At 48.0% G+C, this 25500-nt stretch overlaps 1 protein-coding gene across 4 annotated transcripts in view; it reads right to left on the bottom strand.

Moving 5' to 3' along the window:
- ILDR2 (immunoglobulin like domain containing receptor 2) overlaps positions 1-25500 on the bottom strand; it is a 299279-nt gene that overhangs the window by 131322 nt on the left and 142457 nt on the right. For all 4 annotated transcript variants that reach the window (XM_073668555.1, XM_073668552.1, XM_073668553.1 and 1 more), the window contains exon 3: positions 11361-11480. In XM_073668555.1, the coding sequence (XP_073524656.1) occupies positions 11361-11480 (120 nt within the window). The remainder of the gene's footprint in view (positions 1-11360; positions 11481-25500) is intronic.

Consider the following 25500-nt stretch of genomic DNA (forward strand, 5'->3'; position numbering starts at 1 on the left):
ATATGCAAATTAGCCTTCCTTCAGGAGAAAGTAAAGTGTCTCTTTGGGAAGTACAGCTTATATCGTAGACCGTAAATATCCTGCCACCAGAGCTGCAATCTACACATCATCCTGGAATAGCCCTTGAAGAAGAGAGCTGCCATACTCGGGCTACGTGCAACACTTCAGTGACAGCTCTGCTGCCTGAAATGAACCATTGACAGCCCCCGACAGGCGCCACCATTATTGATGAGCCTCTCGATGCAGAAATATACACACCACGTTTCGCTCAGCGTCCGGCCAAGAAGATAAGCAGTCTTATCGTAAAAGTGCAGCCGCTTGTGGCCAACATTACCAGCGTCTCCATCCTGACTGCTCTTCCTTGGCTGGCAGCTCGATAATTCTTAGTTACGGTCTTCGTGGTGTGAATTATCATAGCGTTTATGTCCAAGGGGGGCTTTTTTTTTTTTCCACCTAAAATTTGGAATTTACGGTCGCAGAAAGTTATTTTCCGCATGGCTTCTCGTTACTAGTGGAAGCCACCGTGACCATATGTTATCCCTAGAGGAACAACCTTGTAAACCTTTAAAATCTTTAACTTGTGACTCTCTAATTTTTGTACAACTGCAACTCCCAGAATGCCCTGATAAATGGAAGCCTGGCCATATTAGAGAGTGGTTATAAAGAGCGTCTCTAGCTCTGTCCTATCTTACATTATATGAATGAACAATGTGTAATACCCCATTTCTCCACCGGTGGTGCTGTAGGGAAATTGAACACTTAGGTTTCACTTCCGATTCGCTTGGAGTAATAGAAAGTATGAGATTTTTTTGATCTGCTTCTTGTCTGGAGGTCCATCTAATAAGTAGAAATTTCATCAAAACGGAAAACCCCTTTAATGGGGGAACCATCTTCCGCTTGTCAAAAGAAAAAAAAAAGTATGATCTGCATAAATACATCAAATATATTCGGGGATTGGGATAAAGCCAATCATTTTCTAATAATCCATAGGCAACATCATTTTTTTTTCCACAAATCTCTAAAATTTGAAGAGTCTTGTTGAATCTCAAGGGTCTTTTTGAAAAAATTTCTTCTTCTTAACAGCCTAATTCTGGGAGATAAAAAATCTTATTATCCCATCTATTTACAGAAGATTAAGCCATGTGCCTTCCTTACGCATAATTCCCAGGACCAAGGGGGGGGGGGGGGATTTACGTAGACCTAGATGGGTTAAAGCTTTAATAGGTTACTTCCAATATTGAAAATTATCACTTATACACAGGACAGGTGACAACTTGTTGATCAGTAGAGTACTGACTGCTGGGATCCCGAGAAGAGGGCTCTAAAGGACAATGTTGGAACAAAGTGGTGGCCACACGTGCGCCACCCCACCACTCATTGTGTTTGGGACTCTCCATTCGGATGGGCCATTTTATAGACCCATTCACAGGATCGTGGGGGTCCGAGTGGTTGCACCCCCACCGATCGAGTTATCACTTCTTCTGTGGATAATTAATAACTTGCTATATTGGAAATAACCAAAGGGCTTGAGTTGAGCTATGACATTAGCATTAATCACTGGCAACTCCAATGGGCTAAAAAGTGGTGCAACCGCCCCAAAAATGTCTACGTTTTCGGAAATCTTTAGTTGTTCATCGAAAGTTAGCTGTAAATCATCCCCCCCATAGAAAAACATTCAAGCCACGTGATGTCTATCACAACCACAACCATCCCTTGACTATATGCCACCTTCTTGGATTAGCCCCTTTTTGTTAAAAGGGATCCATAAAAATAAGCTTGTCGCAGGATGTCTTGATCCCAGGAATCAAGTCCAATCATGGTTTCTTGATCCAGTTCAGGGTAGAACCTAGAAGCAAGTTTTTAATATGCCTGCAGCACCTCCACAGGGGAGAAGAGGTATTGATGTGCTGGGTCCTCCAGACCAAAAGACCCTCTTTGGTTGCTGCTTGTCACTTGTTTTATAATTTGCCTATTTGATGTTTGAAATGTTTTGGGTTTTTTTTGTTATAAACAAGACAACCCCTTTAATTCCCTTCACTTTAATAACCTATGCTTTTCCGCTGCAGACCATCTCTCCCACCTCTGCAGACTGTAAACTTTTCTTTTCCTAATTCGATCCGGTGAAGGGGAAATGTCTGGAGGTAGCATCTGTTTTTCTGTCTAATTAATTTGCGGCCAAATGAGCAACGCCGCGTAGCCGCGATGATTTACTAACATTGTCATCTCTCCCCGACCTTTTCCGTGTTGGTATCCGGAGTGGAATGAATGTGATCCTTTAGAACAGATGAACGCCGTGTGTTTGCCTAAGACTCGCAATTTGCATCTGTTTTCTGTGACGCATCCGCACGAGGCGGAGGATGGAGCGCGCGACGCTCAATGAGTCTACAAGAGCCAGGAACAAAACAGAGGGCAGGATTACTGAACGCTGCGTAAAGTCACCAGGGACGGCGCCATAGAAAATCTCGTCATCCACGGGAACTTTGGTAATTAAAGGGTGTTTTTATGTTTTTTTTTATATATATATATATATATAAAGATTAATCATTCTATAATTAAAAGTTTCACAACTTTTCCAAGATCTATCCTTGGGGAACATTGTTATTTACAACCAAAATTCTTAAAAACTTTGCAATTACAACAGCTGAAGGTTACGTGTACAATACAAATCCTGACCGAAGTTTTAAACAAATATTTCTATTTTGATCCTGAAACTATTGGTATGGTTACACAAGTCCTAGTACAACAATCAAAATGATACCAGTCTCATAGTAATCCGATGTTCCAGCGCTGAGAAATCGAGCTTTGAAGCTATATGCAAATTAGCTAAATTGGGGGCGTGTTCGTGTATATTGGCATATATTCACACACCCAGTGCACTTCCAGACTAATTTGCATGTAACTTCAAAGCCTCATTTCTCAGCGCTGGCACATCAGATTACTACAAAACAGGTATTGTTTTTATTGTAGTGTTCAGACCTATACAACGGTACTATTGGTTTCATTTCATATATCATCCCAACTCGTTCCCTTTAAGCTGTTTAGTTAATGTGTTTGTGACTAGAATGGATACAACTGCAGCGAACTCTCAGCTGTGAGAAGCTGAAGGAGGTACATAGATAAATACACTTCAGACTTCACATAGCAGGAAATAGTGGACTGATATCTCCCATTATCACTCATCACAGTAGGGAATAATGTCAGGTATCACTTATTAGAGACGTGCCAATGTCACGCACCGGGTGGGAAAGACTAAGTGCAACATAAAGGGATGAGGGGAAGGAAGCCCAGACACTAGGGAAAGGGGGAGTGGAGACCCCTAGGCTGATCTAATAACACCCTGCCTACTCTACCAACCCCATATTGGTTCCACACCAATCGCCGAGCAGGAAACCTAAGCCCTGTATATCCCTAGAGCTAGGCCCTTGATAGGGAAGGGGAGTGAGCACTGGTCAGTCCCCACTATAAACTAAAGACAACAAGGGAGACAAACAAAAGGGGAAAACTTATCATGAGCAGAAACCAGAGAGATAACACCAAACGTTCTCCAAGGGCACCAGAGAGGAAGCTAGCCGACTGCTATAGCTCCAAGCCTTCACAAGGGAAAATGTGAATATCACCGGCGACTCCCTGAAGCAGACTGAGAGTTCATAAACACCCAGACTATGGTGTGTCAATTAGAGCAGGAGGGAGGTTGCCGCTGGGTCCAAAAGTCAAAAGGTATAAGAAGACATCTGCAATGCCAAACGCAGTGACCTTCTGCAGCCAGATGCAGAGCGACTGTCTGTTACATCTGACACACCCGTGACAGCCATAGGCTAAAAAACATTCTTGAGATTACCAATGTGGAAGCGGTAAAAATGCAAACACTTACCGTATTTTTCGGACTATACGACACACTTTTTTCCTCCAAGATTTTGGAGGAAAATGGGGGGTGCGTCTTATAGTCCGAATATTGGGGGGAGGGGGGGATATTTATATACTATGCATATGAACTGTGGGGGTAGCGGCGGAGGAGTGGGACACAGAAGGCAGCAGCTGCCTGCTGCAGCCTACACTGTCCCCGCTGCTAAAGAAAATGAATATTCACTGCATTGAATATTCATACTCCTTAATAGCGGCACACAGTGTAGCCGCAGCACATGGGTGTGGGGAGGGGATGAATATTCATGCCCTTTAACAGCGTGCACATGCGATCGCCCAGCAGCAGCTGTGCTTTAGCTTCGCTGTGTGCAGCTATTAAGGAGCATGAAGTCACTGCTCCCTCGCACACAGTGCTGGCGTGGGGAGCAGTGACTTCCGGCAGTTGAGCTCTCCTTGTGAGCCGCGCATGGTAGTGACGCCATGGCGAGATCAGTGTGGGCAGACAGGACGCAGTGCTGGAGGAGAGAGAAGAAAGGTGAGTAGGAGTGTTTATTTTTTTGTGCTGCGTGATGGGAATTTAGGGGGACCATGCATAGCAGGATAAGGCTGAGGGGGGCATACATACCAGGATAAGGCTGAGGGGGGCATACATACCAGGATAAGGATGAGGGGGATCATACATACCAGTATACGGATGAGGGGACCATGCACACCAGGACAGGCAAGAGGGGTGCCATGCATACCAGGACAGGAATGAGGGGTGCCATGCATACCAAGACAGGGATGAGGGGTGCCATGCATACCAGGACAGGGATGAGGGGTGCCATGCATACCAGGACAGGGATGAGGGGTACCATGCATACCAGGATAGGGATGAGGGGTGCCATGCATACCAGGATAGGGATGAGGGGTGCCATGCATACCAGGATAGGGATGAGGGGTGCCATGCATACTAGGATGGGGGTGGGGGCCACTTATAATAGGAAGGGGGGGCATATGTACCAGGACGGGGGATATTGTCAGAATTGGGGGACACTACCCCTATACCAGTGTCAGCAGAAGACCCCCCCCCCTCTTAACAGTGAATTGAGAATACATTTTTTGCTTACATTTTTTTTCTCTATTTTCCTCCTCTAAAACCTAGGTGCGTCTAATAGTCCGAAAAATACAGTACCAGTACATCATACACATAATCAACAAAATCCTCGGATTGTCAGATGCACAGGGTTATTCCACTGAGTAAAATCTGCATCAAATTATGCAGCTTTTGCTGTGGAAAGGGTGCGTTCACATGTAGCAGATACATTGCAGTTTTTCTGTAGGGTATCAGTCGCTTATGCGCTACATGTGTTGGGTGAAGATTTCACAGTGGATTTTGTTATGGATTTGCTGCATTGAATTTTACGCAACAACTTGGCTTTTTTCAGCAATGTGCAGATATAATGAGATCGCATCTACTTACTGCATCATGCAAATTTGTATATAAAGAATATATTTAACTTCATATCAGAAATAGGTATAAGAAGAAGCTAAACAAACAAAAAAAACATCAGATACAGAAAGAACATATTATAAAATTATAACCCGAGAAGAAGCCACAGAGGTGGCGAAACACAAAAAGGTCACAAATCTAATATCGTGGCCAAACCATCAGTTATTTTTTTGCATTTATTTTCTTGCTCTCTTAATAGAAATCTTCTGATATATGGAAAAATACTGTATATTCATATATGTTGCGTGTTTTTACTTAGTCGTTATGCTTTGGCTAATAATATTTTATAAACTATATGAATTGTATGGTACTGTAAATGGTGTAATTCAAGACTACAACTCATGGTGCAAAAAAACAAGCCCTCATACGGTTATATCCACTATAACCTTAAAAAAAAAAGTTATGGAAGACGAGGAGGAAAGTACAAAAGTGAAGAACCAAAAATTGCCGCGTCTTCAAGTGTTGTGTGTACACTTATCACCCCTTTATCTCATTAGTCTTATGTTGAAGCACACTTTATTTGTAGGGCAATATATGAAATAGGTGCAAACAGATGGTTTATAGTACAAAAGTAGATAGTAAAGCAAAAACAGGATTACATGAGACACATAAGAAGAGGGAACCCAGCCCACGAGGCTCTACAAGGAAAGGGGCAGGAGACTGCGGGTGAGGTTAGGAAGGTAGTACTGCAGGATGCAGGCTTTCCTGAAGATATGGATTTACATGTTGCTTTTGAAGGTTCAGGATGGGACAATCTGGAGTAAGGAGTCCCACAGTATGGACGAAGCACGGGAGAAATTTTGGAGACGTTGTAAGGAAGGCAGAAAAGAGGAAAGAGGAGAAAATCTTGTGAGTTAAGTCGAATACGCATGGAGAGGACAGGTGTAGACTGGAGATTATGATTGGAGAGGTACCAGGGGATTAGGTCAGAGATGGACGGAGAGGACAGGTGTGGACCGGAGATTATCATTGGAGAGGTACCATGGGATTAGGTCAGAGATGTAGGGAGAGGACAGGTGTGGACAAGAGATTATGATTGGAGAGGTACCATGGGATTAGGTCAGAGATGGATGGAGAGGACAGGTGTGGACAAGAGATTATAATTGGAGAGGTACCAGGGGATTAGGTCAGAGGTGTACAGAGAGGACAGGTAGGTGTGGACCGGAGATTATGATTGTAGAGGTACCAGATGATTAGGTCAGAGATGTTCAGAGATGTACGGAGAGGACAGGTGTGGACCGGAGATTATGATTGGAGAGGTACCAGGGGAATAGGTCAGAGATGTACGGAGATGACAGGTGTGCACCGGAGATTATGATTGGAGAGGTACCAGGGGATTAGGTCAGAGATGTACGGAGAGGACAGGTGTGGACCGGAGATTATGATTGGAGAGGTACCAGGGGATTAGGTCAGAGATGGACGGAGAGGACAGGTGTGGACCGGAGATTATGATTGGAGAGGTACCAGAGGATTAGGTCAGAGATGTACGGAGAGGACAGGTGTGGACCGGAGATTATGATTGGAGAGGTACCAGGGGATTAGGTCAGAGATGTACGGAGAGGACAGGTGTGGACTGGAGATTATGATTGGAGAGGTACCAGAGGATTAAGTCAGAGATGTACGGAGAGGACAGGTGTGGACCGGAGATTATGATTGGAGAGGTACCAGAGGATTAGGTCAGAGATGTACGGAGAAGACAGGTGTGGACCGGAGATTATGATTGGAGAGGTACCAGGGGATTAGGTCAGAGATGTTTATGAGAGGACAGGTGTGGATCGGAGATTATGATTGGAGAGGTACCAGAGGATTAGGTCAGAGATGTACGGAGAGGACAGGTGTGGACCGGAGATTATGATTGGAGAGGTACCAGGAAAGTAGGTCAGAGATGTTCAGAGATGTATGGAGAGGTACGTTGTGGACCGGAGCAGATTAGGCCCAAGTTGGCCATGAATTGGCAGAGGAGTAACAAGGGTAGAGGGGCATGATTCGGGTAGCAGAGTTGAGGATGCATTGGAGGGGCGCAAATACAAAACAAATCCGCATCTAATATATATAATTGTCTTATCCCGTCTGTCTGTCTGTGTGTCTGTCTGTCCAGGAAATCCCACGTTGCTGATTGGTCCGGCCGCGGCCAATCAGCGATGCAGGATTTGAGAACAAGATGTCGGCCGTTAGCGGCTTACCCTCACCCGCTCAACCTCACACCCTCAGACGCTCACCCTCAGACGCTCACGCTCTAACGCTCACGCTCGGGAGCTCACGCTCGGGCGCTCACGCTCGGACGCGCACGCTCGGGCGCTCACGCTCGGACGCTCACGCTCTGACGCTCACGCTCTGACGCTCACGCTCGGACGCTCACGCTCTGACGCTCACGCTTGGACGCTCACGCTCTGACGCTTACGCTCACGCTCTGACGCTCACGCTCGGACGCTCACGCTCGGACGCTCACGCTCACACACTGACGCTCACGCTCTGACGCTCACGTTCACGCTCTGACACTCACGCTCTGACGCTCACGCTCTGAAGCTCACGCTCTGACGCTCACGCTCGGACGCTCACGCTCTGACGCTCACGCTCGGACGCTTACGCTCTGACGCTCACACTCACGCTCTGAAGCTCACGCTCGGACGCTCACGCTCTGACGCTCAAACTCACGCTCTGAAGCTCACGCTCGGACGCTCACGCTCTGACGCTCACACTCACGCTCTGACGCTCACACTCACACTCTGATGCTCACGCTCGGACGCTCACACTCACGCTCTGATGCTCCCGCTCAGACGCTCACGCTCTGACGCTCACGCTCGGACGCTCACGTTCACGCTCTGGCGCTCATCTAATGCTCACGCTCTGACGCTCACGCTCTGAAGCTCACGCTCTGACGCTCACGCTCTGACGCTCACGCTCGGACGCTCACGCTCACACACTGACGCTCACGCTCTGACGCTCACGTTCACGCTCGGACGCTCACGCTCTGACGCTCACGCTCGGACGCTTACGCTCTGACGCTCTGAAGCTCACGCTCTGACGCTCACGCTCGGACGCTCACGCTCTGACGCTTACGCTCTGACGCTCACACTCACGCTCTGAAGCTCACGCTCGGACGCTCACGCTCTGACGCTCAAACTCACGCTCTGAAGCTCACGCTCGGACGCTCACGCTCTGACGCTCACACTCACGCTCTGACGCTCACACTCACGCTCTGATGCTCACGCTCGGACGCTCACACTCACGCTCTGATGCTCCCGCTCAGACGCTCACGCTCTGACGCTCACGCTCGGACGCTCACGTTCACGCTCTGGCGCTCATCTAATGCTCACGCTCTGACGCTCACGCTCTGAAGCTCACACTCTGATGCTCACGCTCTGACGCTCACGCTCACACTCTGGCGCTCACGCTCTGACGCTCACGCTCTAACGCTCACGCTCTGACGCTCATGCTCTGAAGCTCACGGTCTGACGCTCACGCTCTGACGCTCACACTCACACTCTGACGCTCACACTCTGACGCTCACGCTCTGACACTCACGCTCTGACACTCACACTCACGCTCTGACGCTCACACTCTGACGCTCACGCTCTGACGCTCAGACGCTCACGCTCTGACACTCACGCTCACACTCTGACTCTCACGCTCACGCTAGGATGCTCACGCTCTGACGCTCACGCTCAGACTCTGACGCTCACACGCTCACGCTCTGACGCTCACGCTAGGATGCTCACGCTCTGACGCTCACAAGCTCACGCTCTGACGCTCACGCTCACGCTCTGACGCTCACGCTCGGACGCTCACGCTCTGACGCTCACGTTCACGCTCTGACGCTCACGCTCTGACGCTCACGCTCGGACGCTCACGTTCACGCTCGGACGCTTACACTCACGTACTGACGCTCACGCTCTGACGCCCACGCTTATGCTCTGACGCTCACGCTCTGATGCTCTGACGCTCACGCTCTGACGCTCACGCTCGGACGCTCACGCTCTCGCTCTGACGCTCACGCTCGGACGCTCACGCTCGGACGCTCAGGCTCTGACGCTCACGCTCGGACGCTCAGGCTCTGACGCTCACGCTCCGACTCTGACGCTCACGCTCGGACGCTCACGCTCGGACGCTCACGTTCACGCTCTGACGCACGCTCTGACGCTCACGTTCACGCTCTGACGCTCACGCTCTGAGGCTTACGCTCACTCTCTGATACTCACTCTCACGCTCTGACGCTCTCGCTCTGATGCTCACGCTCATGCTCTGACACTCACGCTCGGACGTTCACGCTCGGACGCTCACGCTCTGACGCTCACGCTCATGCTCTGATGCTCACGCTCGGACGCTCACGCTCGGACGCTCACACTCACGCTCTGATGCTCTGACGTTCACGCTCGGACGTTCACACTCTGACGCTCCCGCGCTCACCCTCACACGCTTCCACGCTCACCCTCACACGCTCACCCTCCCATGCTCACCCGCTCCCACGCTCACCCTCCCACGCTCACCCGCTCACCCTGTGCTAGCCGGTCATCTCCCCGCTGCTCGTAGCAGAAGTACCCAGACCGGTGGCCTCGCTCCCCGGTCCTCCAAAATTCATTAGGGGCCCCAGGGCATACATTGGGGGGTTAATTTAAAGTAGTGCACAACCCATTTAAACACTGCTTTGCTGATTAGTTGCGCTCGGTCGGACGCATACATATTCTAGAATACCCGATGCGTTAGAATCGGGCCACCATCTAGTAGTACTATAAGTACGATGCAATTAGACGCTGGGTGCACATATTTTTTAGCTCTTGCATTTATTAAATCTCGACTCTACCGCTATGTACACGCTTTACTCCCCATCACCAGGGGATGGATATCCAAGTGTCAGCTCTCTGGCCGCGTCCCGTATCTGTCGCCTAATAATTCCAGAGTTCAGAATTATTCTGCAATTAACCCCCATTGTAATGTCACCAGGGAGAGCGACAGGGGTTAATGACTCCGCGAAACATTTATGGAGAAGCTGCCACTGCTGCAAATCTGTATGGAGATCCCGAGGATCCCAGATACGCCGAAAAAAGCCGGAATTATGTAACAGACGGAGCACTCGCAGCTGCGATATATTCCCGAGAGGTGCAAATATTAAAAGTTTAATGGCCCCTCAGTCGCCAGCTGCAGTAATGATGTCTTTCCTAAATTAATCTCATTTTAAACTCTGCATTTAGGCTGAAATTATCCCTCCAAGCCAAACATTCATTCCTATAGAGCGCAAGACACCCATCCCCCGTGACTGCTCCTCCAAGGACCCCGGAGAGACCTCGCTGCAATTATCTGATAGGGAATCCTTCAGAAACCATTAATCCTACAGACGTCACCAGGGAATCTCTACTGAGACTGTTTCCTTGTCTAGCGCCAGATACAACAACAGGCAGGTGACTGCTCGTGATCTTCATGTACTGCGAGCACCAGCATTAAAGGGATTGTCCACCACTTTTTTTTTTTTATTTTTGGTTGTCTTAAAATTCCTCTGTTATGCTGCCCAGTTACCCTACCGGTTTCCTCACTTCCACTTCTGGCAAAGAATGTTAAGTGACCGCTGCAGCCAATCACCAGCGACTGATTGGCTGCAGAGGTCTCATGCTATCCAAGATAGAAAAGACAGTCTCCGAGCTCTCTCTTCTCACTCAGACGGCACATTACTTCTGCATCCAATCAGAGGAAAAGACAGTCAGGCAATTAAGGGAATAAGAGACTAACTTCAGGGTCTCCTGGTGCAATGAGTCCCATGGTATCTACACTGAAATTCACATATTTGCTGCAAATATCACAAAGGTGATTGATAAAATTGTGCCTGGCTGAGGCCACCACTAGGAGGAGCTCACTACTGGAGTTTTACATCTGATCTGTCTGCTGCTCCCTCTAGTGGTGGTAATAAGCAGCCACAACTTTAGCATATAACCCCGCTGTGTCCCTACAGACGTATTCTCCATTATAAGTGATAGCTACTCCTCAGCGTATATAAGCATTGGATAGTAGTACTCACCCATTACAAGGACCTCTACGCGATCCTCATTTTTTCCTTCCAGATCGTCAGAGACAGCCACAAGGCAATAGTAGAGGCCGCTGTCTCCCCACTGCACAGTGCTAAACTCCAGGTCCGCATCTAGAACCAATGACAAAGACCAGCAACGTTATGAGAGATCACATCACTGTTAAACAGGTTAAAGAGGTTCTCTGTTCTTAAGTAAATTCAATAATAAATAGTTCAACTTTAAAAAATGCTTTGTATTTCAATTCTTCTTTATTCTAAGATTTCATTTGTTGTCAATGAATGAACACATCCTCTTTAAGATCAGAGCCAAAGAACAGGATTCAGGAACTTTTTTTCCTGTTATCATCTGTTACCAAATACAGCCTGGCACAGTCACTTTCCTCCTCCCACAGCCTCAAGTGACGGTAGTGGATGGACATATATAATTTTTTTCTTGTTATCACCCCTCTTTGCAATCTCACCATGTTACTGTCATCTCGCTTTGTAAAGTTGGGGTGTCAGGAACTTTTCTTCATGTGATCACCCCTCTTACCATTAGCCTGCTAATGTCATGTACCCTCTGGTACAGCCACCAATGATCGGGGGGAAGAAGCTTTACTTCATGTTATCACCCCTCTTTCCAATCTCATCCTGTTACTGTTATCTTGCTTTGTAAAGCCTTCAGTGATCAGGAACTTTACTTCATGTAATCACCCATCTTACCAATAGTCTGTTACTATCATCTCTTCTCTGGTACAGCCTCCCATTATTGGGGGGGGAAGCTTTTCTTCATGTTATAACCCCTCTTTCCAATCTCATCCTGTTACTGTCATCTTACTTTGTAAAGTTGGGATGTCAGGAACTTTTCTTCATGTAATCACCCATCTTACCATTAGCCTGTTAATGTCATGTCACCTCTGGTACAGCCACCAATGATCGGGGGGGGAAGAAGCTTTGCTTCATGTTTTCACCCCTCTTTCCAATCTCATCCTGTTACTGTTATCTTGCTTTGTAAAGCCTTCAGTGATCAGGAACTTTACTTCATGTAATCACTAGTGTTGAGCAAGCATGCTCGACACAGCTCGGTACTCACCAGAGCATCTCACTACTCGGGATGTTCGGCGAGCACCGAGCATTTCCGGGTTACTCGGGCGGGAGCTCGGGTCTCCGCCCTGCATGTTTGGCGCTCTCTACAGAGCCAATGAACATGCAGGGATTGCCAGCCAGTCACTGTAATGCCGCAGCCATGTTGGTTGTGGGCATTACAGTGATTGGCTGGCCGCACAGCGTCACCTCGAGCATTTAAAACCGGGCGCCGCCATCTTGGACACAGTCACTCCGGATCAGACAGTGTAGAGCGAGTGCTGCTGAGCTAAGGAGAGATTTATACTGCAAAATAGGTAGTGTAGGGTCTCTAAAGCCTGCCAAATCAAACAAACAGTCCTTCTCAAGACTAATATCCATCCCAGATACCAGGCAGGCAGGCAGGCTGTATAGGAGATGCAGTGGTTATACCAGCAAACGCTGCATTACAGTCCTGTGTGCTCCTGCTGGTCAAAATGCTAGACTTAACCCCAGGTCTCAGGGGCCAGGAAAAATCCTTTTTTTTTCATCTAAATCATCGTTTTTTTTTTCCCCCCTCAGTCAGACTGTACAAACACGCGTCTTATTAACCTTTTGGTATCCCCCCCCCCCCCCCCACAAAAAAATTGAGTGTGTCTGTGACTGTTCAGACACAAATATATCTGTTTAAAAGATTCTGGTGTAGGCCAGATAACTAGAACTGTGGTTTTCCTCTTCCACGGTTCTAATCTCCTTTTTGTTACCCTTTTTCCATTGATAGTGAGAGTGTAAGCTATTTTACTTCCTTTACAATGGGCAAAGCGCGTGGCAAGGGACGTGGAACTGGACATTCTGGTGATGGTGCGTGAAGAGGACGGGCCGTGGCCAAGGTGAAAATGTGCCACAACCAACAGCCACATCTTCTCGCTCCCAGTTCTTGACCGAATGACTAGGGAAGCACACAACACCAGTATTGCGAACTGATCAGTGTGAACAGGTTATTAATTGGATAGCAGATAATACTTACAGTTACCTGGGCACCACCACCTCCGGTCTGTCTTCCACACGGTCAAGTCTTAGTAGCCGTGAGTCTCGACCGCATAATCCTCCTTACCCTGATGCTCCTTCCTCCCACCATGCCGAGTGTCGTCAGACAGCGACTGATCCCACAGTTGGACACTCTGAAGAGCTGTTCACTGGTCCATTTCCATATTTGGGCCCCTCGCCTGCTCCGCTTGAAGTGGTGGAAGAGGAGATCCCATGTAGCAATGGCCAAATATTTGAACAGCCACGGCCACAGGAAGGCGACGCTGGCAATCTGTCACAAGAGGTGGACGATGACGAGACACAATTGCCACGAAGTGAGGAGGAGGACCGTGGTGCGGAAGTGGAAGAGGAGGAGGTGGTGGATGATCTAGTAACTGACCCAACGTGGCAGAAGGACACGCAAAGCGAGGCCAGCAGCACATAGGGGGAGGTAGGCAGAGTACCCCAACAGGCAGGAAGAAGCAGTGTGGTGGCCGCAGACAGAAGGCGGGCAACCGTTCCCCGTAACACCAACACGGGGGACGTTGCCAGTACAACCGGTAGGTCTTCCAGAGTTTGGAATTTTTTTAAAGACTCTGCTGATAACCCCAAAAAGGCCATTTGTACCACCTGCCAGGCCAGCATCAGCAGGGGTGACAAAATTACCAGCCTGACCACCACCAGCATGATCAGGCACATGGCACCAAAGCACCCGACTTTGTGGGGCGAACCCCAGGGTCCACGACCAGTGTCAGCGGGTGTCACCACAGATTCTTCCGCTGTTGTGCGTGTAAGAGAACCCCCTGTTGTGCGTGCAAGGCAATCCCCTGTCCATACTGCATGCAAAGATGCCCCCTCCTCTCAGTCTTCACTTGTTATGGCAGTTTCTCAAGAAACAGCATCAACGTCCACGTCCACGTCCCACCGCAGCGTTCAATTGTTCATATCCCAGACCTTTGAACGAAAGCGCAAATTCGCAGCTAACGCCCCACAGGCCACAGTCCTAAATTCACACATTTCACGACTGCTTGCGTTGGAAATGCTGCCTTTTAGGCTGGTGGAGACGGAATCCTTCCGCAACCTTATGGCGGTGGCCGTCCCTCGGTACTTGGTGCCCAGCCGACACTATTTTGCCCGGTGTGCCATCCCTGCACTACACAAGCACGTGTCCCAAAACATCTGCCGTGCCCTCAACAACGCAGTTACTGGGAGAGTCCACCTGACAACGGACACGTGGACAAGTGCTTGTGGCCAGGGACGGTACATCTCCCTGACGGCACACTGGGTAAAAATAGTGGATGTCGGGACCCAGTCGGACCTTGGGACGGAACACATCCTCCCCACATCGAGGATAGCAGGCCCTATGTCAGTCAGAGTTGCCCCCACAGTGTACAGCTCCTGCGCATCATCCTCCTCCTCCTCCTCATGTTCAGCCTCCATCTCAGATATCGCCACATCAGTTACAAGCTGGAAGCACTGCAGTACTGTCTCAGCCAAGCGGCAACAGGCTGTGCTGAAACTCACAGGCTTGGGTGTTAAACCTCACACTGCTTGTGAGTTGTGGACAGCTGTGAAAGAGCAGGCAGATCTATGGCTGAGACCACTGAACCTACATCCAGGCATGGTCGTGTGTGACAATGGCAGTAACCTGGTGGCAGCTCTGAGACGAGGCGAGATCACACACGTACCATGCCTGACTCATGTGCTTAACTTCGTGGTTCAGCGGTTTCTTAAATCGTACCCGAGTTGCCAGATCTGCTCGTCAAAGTACGCCGCCTGTCAGCTCATTTTTGCAAGTCGGCTACAGCTTCCGCCGCCCTTGCTGTGTTGCAGCAGCGTTTGCAGCTTCCGGCACACCGACTGGTGTGTGATGTCCCCACATGTTGGAACTCTACCCTCCACATGTTGCAAAGGATTTGTGAGCAGAAGAGAGCAGTTGTGGAGTACCAGCTGCAACAAGGCCGTCGATATTCAGGTCAGACTCCACACACAGGACCTCAGGAGTGGACCTGGATGTCTGACATATGTACCATCTTGACAAATTTTGAGGAGTCCACCCAGATGGTGACTGGCGATGACGCCATCATTAGCGTCAGCATTCCACTTGTCTGTCTTTTGCAACGCTCTCTGCAGAGAATTAAAGAGGAGGCATTGCAGCCAGAGTATGATGAGATGGATCAAGAAGCCGAAGCGAGCGATTACACACAGCCCAGCCTCATCTCATCCCAACGTGCATTGGGGGACAATGAGGGAGAGGAGGTGGAGGAGGAGGAAGAACAGGAGCTGGTATCATGTGCTGTAGACGGTAGTACCTATACAACTGTCATACCGTCGGTTCAGCGTGGGTGGCCTGAGGACAGGGGGGAGGGGGAGGAGGAGAGCATGGTCAGTCGTCATCTTGGTGAGGACACGAAAGTCTTGCCCGTTACCAGTCTGGCACGCATGGCTGACTTTATGTTACGCTGCCTTAACCGTGACCCTCGCGTTGTCAAAATGTTGGGTGACAGTCATTACTGGTTGGTGACACTTTTAGACCCCCGCTACAAGGAGAACTTTCACTCTCTTATTCCTGAGGTAGAGAGGTCTACAAAAATGGGGCAGTACCAGAAGGCCCTTGCTGCAGAACTGTTAAAAAAATTCTCATCTGAACACGCTAGCGGCAGAGGTCACAGTTCGTTGCCCAACCAAGGCGTACAGGAGAAGGAGACGCAACTCCAATCCAGCAGAGGCAGGGGATCACTGTCAACGTTCTGGGACAGTTTTCTGAGACCCGCCCAGCTTACAGGTCCTGAGGCGTGGGGTACTCTCACAAGGAGTGGAAAGTTTCAAAAGATGGTGAGGGAGTACCTTGCCGACCCTACCAGCGTCCTCCGTGATTCCTCTGTGCCTATTAATTATTGGGTATCCAAGCTGGACACTTGGAAAGAACTCGCTCTGTACGCCTTGGAGGTCCTGTCCTGCCCTGCCGCTAGCGTGTTATCAGAGCGTGTTTTTAGTGCCGCTGGGGGAATTATAACTGATAAGCGCACTCGCCTGTCAACTGACAATGCTGACAAGCAGACCCTTATCAAAATGAACAACGGCTGGATTGGGCCAGACTTCTCATCACCACCAAATGACAGCAGAGTAACATAAAGTCAAATCCACTGTGTTATTTCGGGAGGTGTATTCCCATGCACCGCTTCACACCTACACATGGGTATATGCTTCCTCATTTCGTCTGTTTTTTGCTCTTCTCCTTATCCTCAGCCTCCATCACCACTATACCACCAGGGTGACCGTGGTCCGTGTTGCCAGCATTGCAAGTTCCTCTATCCTAATTTTTGGCAGCTTTTGCTTGGAAGGCATAGACAAAGAATATGGGAGACCCACTCCCCAATAATGGGAATAATGTTTTTAATATGCTGTACTGCATGGCTCTTGTAAGGGGCATTGCAAGTTCCTCCATCCTAATTTTTGTCAGCTTTTGCTTGGAAGGCATAGGCAAAGACTATGGGAGACCCACTACCCAATAATGGGAATAATGTTTTTAATATGCTGTACTGCATGGCTCTTGTAAGGGGCATTGCAAGTTCTTCCGTCCTAATTTTTGGCAGCTTTTGCTTGGAAGGCATAGGCAAAGACTATGGGAGACCCACTCCCCAATAATGGGAATAATGTTTTTAATATGCTGTACTGCATGGCTCTTGTAAGGGGCATTAAAATCATCTTGTTAAGCTACTGTGACCTCCACGTCTCTTCCAAGGGGCATTGATATTGTCTTTTTATTCCACTGGGACCTCCACGTCTCTTCCAAGGGGCATTAAAACAGTCTTGTTAAGCTACTGTGACCTCCACGTCTCTTCCAAGGGGCATTAAAACAGTCTTGTTAAACCTCTCTGAACTCCACGTCTCTTCCAAGGGGCATTAAAACAGTCTTGTTAAGCTACTGTGACCTCCACGTCTCTTCCAAGGGGCATTAAAACAGTCTTGTTAAACCTCTCTGAACTCCACGTCTCTTCCAAGGGGCATTAAAATCGTCTTGTTAAGCTACTGTGACCTCCACGTCTCTTCCAAGGGTCATTGATATTGTCTTTTTATTCCACTGTAACCCCCACCACTCTTCCAAGGGGTATTGATATTGTCTTTTTATTCCACTGGGACCTCCACCACTCTTCCAAGGGTCATTGATATTGTCTTTTTATTCCACTGTAACCTCCACCACTCTTCCAAGGGGCATTGATATTGTCTTTTTATTCCACTGGGACCTCCACCACTCTTCCAAGGGGCATTGATATTGTCTTTTTATTCCACTGTAACCTCCACCACTCTTCCAAGGGGCATTGATATTGTCTTTTTATTCCACTGGGACCTCCACCACTCTTCCAAGGGGCATTGATATTGTCTTTTTATTCCACTGTAACCTCCACCACTCTTCCAAGGGGTATTGATAGTGTCTTTTTATACCACTGGGACCTCCACCACTCTTCCAAGGGGCATTGATATTGTCTTTTTATTCCACTGGGACCTCCACGTCTCTTCCAAGGGGCATTAAAATTGTCTTGTTAAACCACTCTGAACTCCACAGCTCTTCCAAGGGGCATTGAAATGTTGTTTTTTAGTACCTCTAACCTCCACGACTCTGCATTTCCTCCTAATTTTAGTCAGCTTTTGCTTTTCAATGCATAGGCGAACACTAAGGGAGACGCACTCCCCAATAATGGGTAGAAGGTTTTTAGTATGCTGTAATCCACGTCTGTTTCAAGGGGCATTGCAGTTCCTCATAATTTTTGGAAAGCCTTCCATTCACTGCTTAGGCCAACAGTGTACAGGAGACCCAGTTGCTATAAATGGAAAAAACGTTTTAGTTAAGGCCCTCTGACCTCCATGTCACTTCCAAGGGGCATTGGAGTACCTCGAAATTTTTGGTAGGCATTGCACTCACTGTATGCCCTATAACTGTGTAGCCGAACCGCTCCTTTTGGTACAGAAACATATCCTACAAGACATATGTGGTTGACTGGCCTGATATTGATGTGAATGGTCCCTGTTCCTCCTGGTCTTTCTCCTTTGCCACCACCTCATCCATCATTCATCACCTGAAGCTTTGTTTTAACGGGAGTCATAGAACTGGGATAGTAGCAGGAAAACATCCAGCAATCCTCGGAGGAGGTAGGATATGTGCCAAAACGCTGACCACCTCAGGTCTAGCCGCTACTACATACATGTGCTTGCATTCCAAGGAACAGAAAGCTAAGGAGATGGATGGCCTCATGATCATGAATAATTTACTTGTTGTGTAGGAGGCCGACCACTGCTGCTGTCTACCTTCTGAACTTTGTGTTGCAGCCTGATTGACCCAGGACCCGCAATCCTTTATGTCTGGAGGATGTGTTGCATCCCAGTGTCCAACTTTGTCCCGGCTTCCACAATATTAACCCAGTGTGAAGGCATCAGTGAGATGGACCATCCCTGGCCACATTCACTTGTCCACGTGCTTGTGGTTAGGCTGTCCTTCCCACTAAATGCACTGGGGAGGGCACAGGTAATGTTTTGGTATGCGCGCTTGTGTATAAGGCGCACTGGGACAAATATGGGCGGCTGGGGACCGTTTATGAACACCCGGCCGAACCCAGGCGGCTGGGGATCGTGTGTGGGCACCCGGCCACGGGGCGGCTGGGGACCGAGTATGGACACCCGGCCGCCCACTGGCGGCTGGGGACCAAGTGTGGACACTCGGCTGCCGGGCGGCTGGGGACTGAGTATGGATACCAGGCCGCCGACGCAGCTATGACGTGGTGGCCAGATTCCGCCTCCACATGCCTAAAAGGCCCAATTTCAAGTGCAAGCAAGCACGCACTATGGTATTTGGTGGCAGGCTGCATAGTTGCGCTTGCATTGCAAGGAATGGGGGAGGTACAATTGAACACTGCCCTGGGACAAGGACTTGCACGGGGATAGTTGCAAGTCTGCATCTTCTGATGCAGCTGTTATGATCTGCTACAAGCACTAAGGAAAGAAAGGAGATCTGTCCCTACAATAGAACTAAGCTAGATCCCTACGATGTAATGGGGAACCTGATCCCACGATCAGACCCGCTAAAGTCCTTGGCTAGTCTGTACGAAGACCTATAGATCCAAGGAAGGGATCCCTACAAGAACTAGGGACTGGGATAAAGTTGGACACCTCCTAGCAGAAATTGTAGCAGTAAAAGACAAACACACAACATAGAACATAAAGGTCCGAAGACCTAGCTAAACTGACTGAGAAAGGTAACTAAGCACCAGGCTAACTTAAGAGTAGAAATTACAATGAAGTCCAGCAAAGCCAGGAGGGCGGAGCAGGATTAAATAGGCAAAAAAGGTCATGTGACCAGCAAGATAGAAAAAAACTAACAGGAGAGTTCTAACAGTACCCCCTCTTCTATGAGGATCCTCCAGATCCCCTAAGCCCAGGCTTATCAGGAAACCTCTTGTGAAACGCTTTGACAAGTCTGGAAGCAGAAACATCATCCGCCCTCACCCATGAGTTATCCTCGGGTCCGAAACCCTTCCAAGCGACGAGATACTGCAAACTCCCTCTTGTTATGATCTGCCACAGAGACTAAGGAAAGAGAGGAGATCTGTCCCTACAATAGAACTAAACTAGATCCCTACGATGTAACGGGGAACCTGATCCTGCGATCAGACCCGATAAAGTCCTCGGCTAGTCTGAACGCAGACCTATAGATGTGAGGGAGGGATCCCTACAAGATCTAGGGACTGGGAAAAGTTGGACACCTCCTAGCAGAAATAGTAACAGTCAAAGACAAACACACAACAAAAAGGCATAGGGGTCAGAAGACCTAGCAAAACTAACCGAGAACGGCAACAGAGCACCAAGCTAGCTCAACAGTAGTAAATACAAATGAAGTCCAGCAAAGCCAGGAGGGCGGAGCCGGATTAAATAGGCAAAATGGTCATGTGACCAGCAAACTAAAAAAAACCTAACAGGAGAGTTGTAACAGTACCCCCTCTTCTAAGAGGATCCTTCGGATCCCCTAGGCCCAGGCTTACCAGGAAACCTCCTGTGAAACGCTCGGACAAGTCTGGGAGCAGAAACATCATCCGCCCTCACCCATGAGTTATCCTCAGGTCCGAAACCCTTCCAAGCGACGAGATACTGCAAACTCCCTCTATACCGTCTAGAATTTAGGATGCGGGAAATTTCATATTCCCCGTCCTCCACCACCGGAGGAACAGTGGCAGAGGCGTCACCATCCGACACATCAGCTTTTTTCAACAGAGAAACATGAAACACCGGATTAATCCTCCAGGACGTAGGAACCTCCAGCCTAACAGCAGATTGGTTAACTATCTGAAGTACCTTAAAGGGCCCTACGAACTTGGGACCCAATTTTTTAGAAGGAATCCTCAATCGCAGATTCTTAGAGGACAACCAAACCATGTCACCAACAGCAAACAAAACCTCTTGCCGTTTCCTATCAAAGTACCTCTTAGATTTCTTGTTAGCCTCCTGAAGATTACCACGCACATCCGTCCAAACTCTCTCCAAATCACCGGAAAAACTCTCCTCCTCAGGCACAGCCGAAACCAATTTGGAAAATGACCCAAAAGACGGATGTCTCCCAGAACAACAAAAAAAAGGCAAACACCCAGCAGAAGAGGATGTATGGTTGTTAAGAGCAAATTCAGCAAGTGGCAGAAACTCAGACCACCCCTCTTGATTGTCTGCCACAAAACAACGCAAGAACTGCTCAACATCCTGGTTCTTCCTTTCTGACTGGCCATTAGACTCAGGATGATATCCGGATGAAAACGACAAATGAACTCCCAACCTGTCACAAAAGGCACGCCAAAAACGAGCCATGAACTGAGGTCCCCTATCAGAAACAATGTCAGTAGGAACACCATGTAGTCTGACAATTTCCTTGACAAAGGCCTTGGCGAGTGTCTTAGCGCAAGGCAGTTTGATGAAGGGAACCAAGTGACACATCTTGCTAAAACGGTCCACGACCACCCAGATGACCGTGAAACCTTCAGAGGGAGGAAGGTCAGTAATAAAGTCCATAGCCAGATGTGTCCAAGGTGCACTAGGAACCTCCAGAGGGCAAAGCAACCCCGCAGCAGGAGCATGGGAAGACTTGGATCTTGCACACACAGTACATTGGCGCACCCACTTAATGACTTCCTTCTGCCATCCAGGCCACCAAAAACTGCGACCCACAAGTCTCTTGGTCTCAGAAATTCCTGGATGACCTGCCAACCGAGACTCATGACACTCAACAAACAAATCTCTCCTAAAGGTCCTAGGCACAAACAACCTCCCATGGGGAGTGTTAGATGGGGCATTCTCCTGTGCTTTAAGAATCTCATCCTCCAAAACGGAGTCCAAAGCAGCAATCACAACACCTTCTTGTAAAATGGTCTCCTCTTCCTCCTCAACACCGACCATGGGAGAAAAGCTGCGAGACAAAGCATCCGCTTTAACATTCTTGGTACCCGGGATGTAAGTAACGGAAAAATTAAACCGCGAGAAAAAAAGTGCCCACCTAGCCTGACGGGCATTCAAACGCTTGGCAGCATCAAGATAGATCAGATTTTTATGATCAGTGAAAACCTGAATGGGAAATTCAGCACCTTCCAAGAGATGACGCCAGTGTTCAAATGCGAGTTTAATCGCCAGCAATTCCCGATTACCAATATCGTAATTAAGTTCAGTCTCGGAAAATTTTTTTTGAAAAAAAGGCACAGGGATGTACTCCATCCTTGCTTTCCTGAGACAACACCGCACCAACCCCCACAGAAGAAGCATCAACCTCAACCAAAAACGGCTTAGTCACATCAGGCTGCATAAGGATGGGAGCAGAGGTGAACCTCTCCTTTAGAAACACAAAAGCTTCAATGGCCTCAGAAGTCCACTGAACCGCATTAGCACCTTTCCTGGTGAGATCGGTCAGCGGTTTGACAATAATAGAAAAATTTTTTATGAATTTTCTGTAATAATTGGCGAAACCCAAAAACCTCTGTATCGATTTCAAACCAATAGGCCTAGGCCATTCCTGAACCGCCTGAACCTTCACAGGGTCCATCTCAAAGCCCTCGTTGGAGATAATGTAGCCCAAAAAACTAATTCTCTGTACAGCGAACTCACATTTCTCCAGCTTAGCAAAAAGCGAATTGTCAATTAATAACTGTAATACCTCACGTACGCTCCGCCAATGAGACTCCAGATCCGGTGAATAAATCAAAATGTCATCCAAATACATGTAGCGTCGGCGTCCCTGCCTCCTGCTAGGCAGGGACGCTGTTCCCCTCACCTCTCCGCTCCGTGCCCGGCGTCCTCCTTCCGCTCTGCTGGCAGCGCGCGCTGCTTCCCGGCCACTGAAGTCCACTGAACCGCATTAGCACCTTTCCTGGTGAGATCGGTCAGCGGTTTGACAATAATAGAAAAATTTTTTTATGAATTTTCTGTAATAATTGGCGAAACCCAAAAACCTCTGTATCGATTTCAAACCAATAGGCCTAGGCCATTCCTGCACAGCTTGAACTTTAACCGGGTCCATCTCAAAACCTTCACTGGAGATAATGTAGCCCAAAAAACTAATTCTCTGTACAGCGAACTCACATTTCTCCAGCTTAGCAAAAAGCGAATTGTCCATTAATAACTGTAATACCTCACGTACGCTCCGCCAATGAGACTCCAGATCCGGCGAATAAATCAAAATGTCATCCAAATACACAACCACATTTTTGCCGATTAAAGGTCTAAGGATATCATTAATAAGATTCTGAAAAAATGCTGGAGCATTGGTGAGACCAAAAGGCATAACCAGATTCTCAAAATGACCCACAGGAGTGTTAAAAGCAGTCTTCCATTCATCACCCTCCTTCATGCGCAACAGATTGTATGCCCCCCGGAGATCAATTTTAGAGAACCACTTGGCTCCCACTAACTGGTTAAATAAATCAGGAATCAATGGCAGTGGGTAAGGATTGCGTACAGTAATTTTATTAATCTCACGAAAGTCCAGACAAGGACGTAAACCGCCATCTTTTTTTTTTACAAAAAAAAATCCAACAGCCACAGGAGACTTGGAAGGCCTAATGTGACCGACGGCCAAGCTTGTCTGTATGTATTCTTCCAAAGCCTTTCTTTCAGGAATAGTAAGATTAAATAAACGACTCTTAGGAAGAGTCGCGCCAGGGACAAATTCAATGGTACAATCATAGTCTCTATGGGGAGGCAAAACCTGCGACTCCTCCTCAGAAAAAAACTCTCCAAAAATCCTGAATAGGTACAGGCAATTCCCCTCTATCCACAGCAGCAATGCGCCCGTTACAACACTTGTCATAACACTTAGGGCTCCAGGACTTAATTTCATTGGTAGACCAATCCAGTACAGGATTGTGCAATTTTAACCAGGGTAACCCCAATATAACTGGAGAAGGCAAATTATCCAATACCACCAAATCCAAATTCTCTTGATGAATACCATTAATAGTGAGGGGAAATTCATAGACCTTGTGAGTAACACTCTTCAAGGGAGAGCCATCGACAGAAACCACAGCAATAGGGGATGACAAAGTTTTAGGTTCTAATCTAAGTTTTTCCAAGAATCCCCCAACAATCACATTCAGAGTAGATCCACAATCCACAAATACCCAAAATTCCATTAATTCATCCTGAGCAGCAGTAGTGGCAGATAGGAATACCCCCTTAGAATTTAAACAGGCAATACGGGCATGACTGACCATTTTTTTTTCTTTCTTCTTACGAAGCACACTGCTCTTAATAAAATGATCAGAATTTCCGCAATAGAAACACAAGCCTTCAGAAAGTCGGCGGTCTTTTTCCTGAGAGCGGGGTGCCATCGCCCCAATTTCCATCGGCTCTCCATTGTCAGCACAGAACCTCTCAGGACTCGAAGCTGACATAGCAGAGGATTTGCTCTCATTAACCATTTCACGCAGTCTCCTGTCCACCCGTATAGCTAATTGCATTGCCTCCTGCAAGTTTCCAGGTGTGGGATAAGCAATCAGTAAATCCTTTACCCTTTCACATAGCCCTGCAAGAAACAAGCTTTTCAAAGCAGAATCGTTCCACCCCACCTGGGCAGACCACCGACGGAAGTGAGAACAATATTTTTCCACATTACCTGATCCCTGCCTCAAACGTCTTAATTCAGACTCAGCAGATGAGACACGATCAGGATCATCGTACAACAAACCCAAAGCAGAAAAAAAACTATCCACTGATCTAAAGCACGGATCACTAGGTTGGAGAGAGAAGGCCCATCCCTGAGGATCTTTGCGCAAAAGTGACATTATGATCCCTATGCGCTGTGATTCATCACCAGAGAATCCGGGTCTCAAACGAAAATATAATAGACAAGCATTTTTAAAAGAAAAAAAATCTTGTTGTTCGCCAAAAAATAGATCAGGCAGACGTACCTTAGGTTCCACAAAATGCGCTCCAGAACAGCTACTCACGTGTTGTTGGAGCTTGGTCACCTCCAGAGAGAGTCCCTGCAAGCGTTGAGCCAAATCTTGCACCGAGACCATGATGGAAAACTGGAGGTCTTTCCTTAGAGAAATTTTTTTTTTTTTATGGCTGGACTTACTGTTATGATCTGCCACAGAGACTAAGGAAAGAGAGGAGATCTGTCCCTACAATAGAACTAAACTAGATCCCTACGATGTAACGGGGAACCTGATCCTTCGATCAGACCCGCTAAAGTCCTCGGCTAGTCTGAACGCAGACCTATAGATGTGAGGGAGGGATCCCTACAAGATCTTGGGACTGGGAAAAGTTGGACACCTCCTAGCAGAAATAGTAGCAGTCAAAGACAAACACACAACAAAAAGGCATAGGGGTCAGAAGACCTAGCAAAACTAACCGAGAACGGCAACAGAGCACCAAGCTAGCTCAACAGTAGTAAATACAAATGAAGTCCAGCAAAGCCAGGAGGGCGGAGCCGGATTAAATAGGCAAAATGGTCATGTGACCAGCAAACTAAAAAAAACCTAACAGGAGAGTTGTAACACCTCTATACCGTCTAGAATTTAGGATGCGGGAAATTTCG

The sequence above is a fragment of the Phyllobates terribilis genome, unplaced genomic scaffold (genome assembly GCF_046119375.1).
Source record: "Phyllobates terribilis strain yellow unplaced genomic scaffold, ASM4611937v1 Scaffold_2__4_contigs__length_985480577, whole genome shotgun sequence".
NCBI lineage: Eukaryota > Metazoa > Chordata > Amphibia > Anura > Dendrobatidae > Phyllobates > Phyllobates terribilis.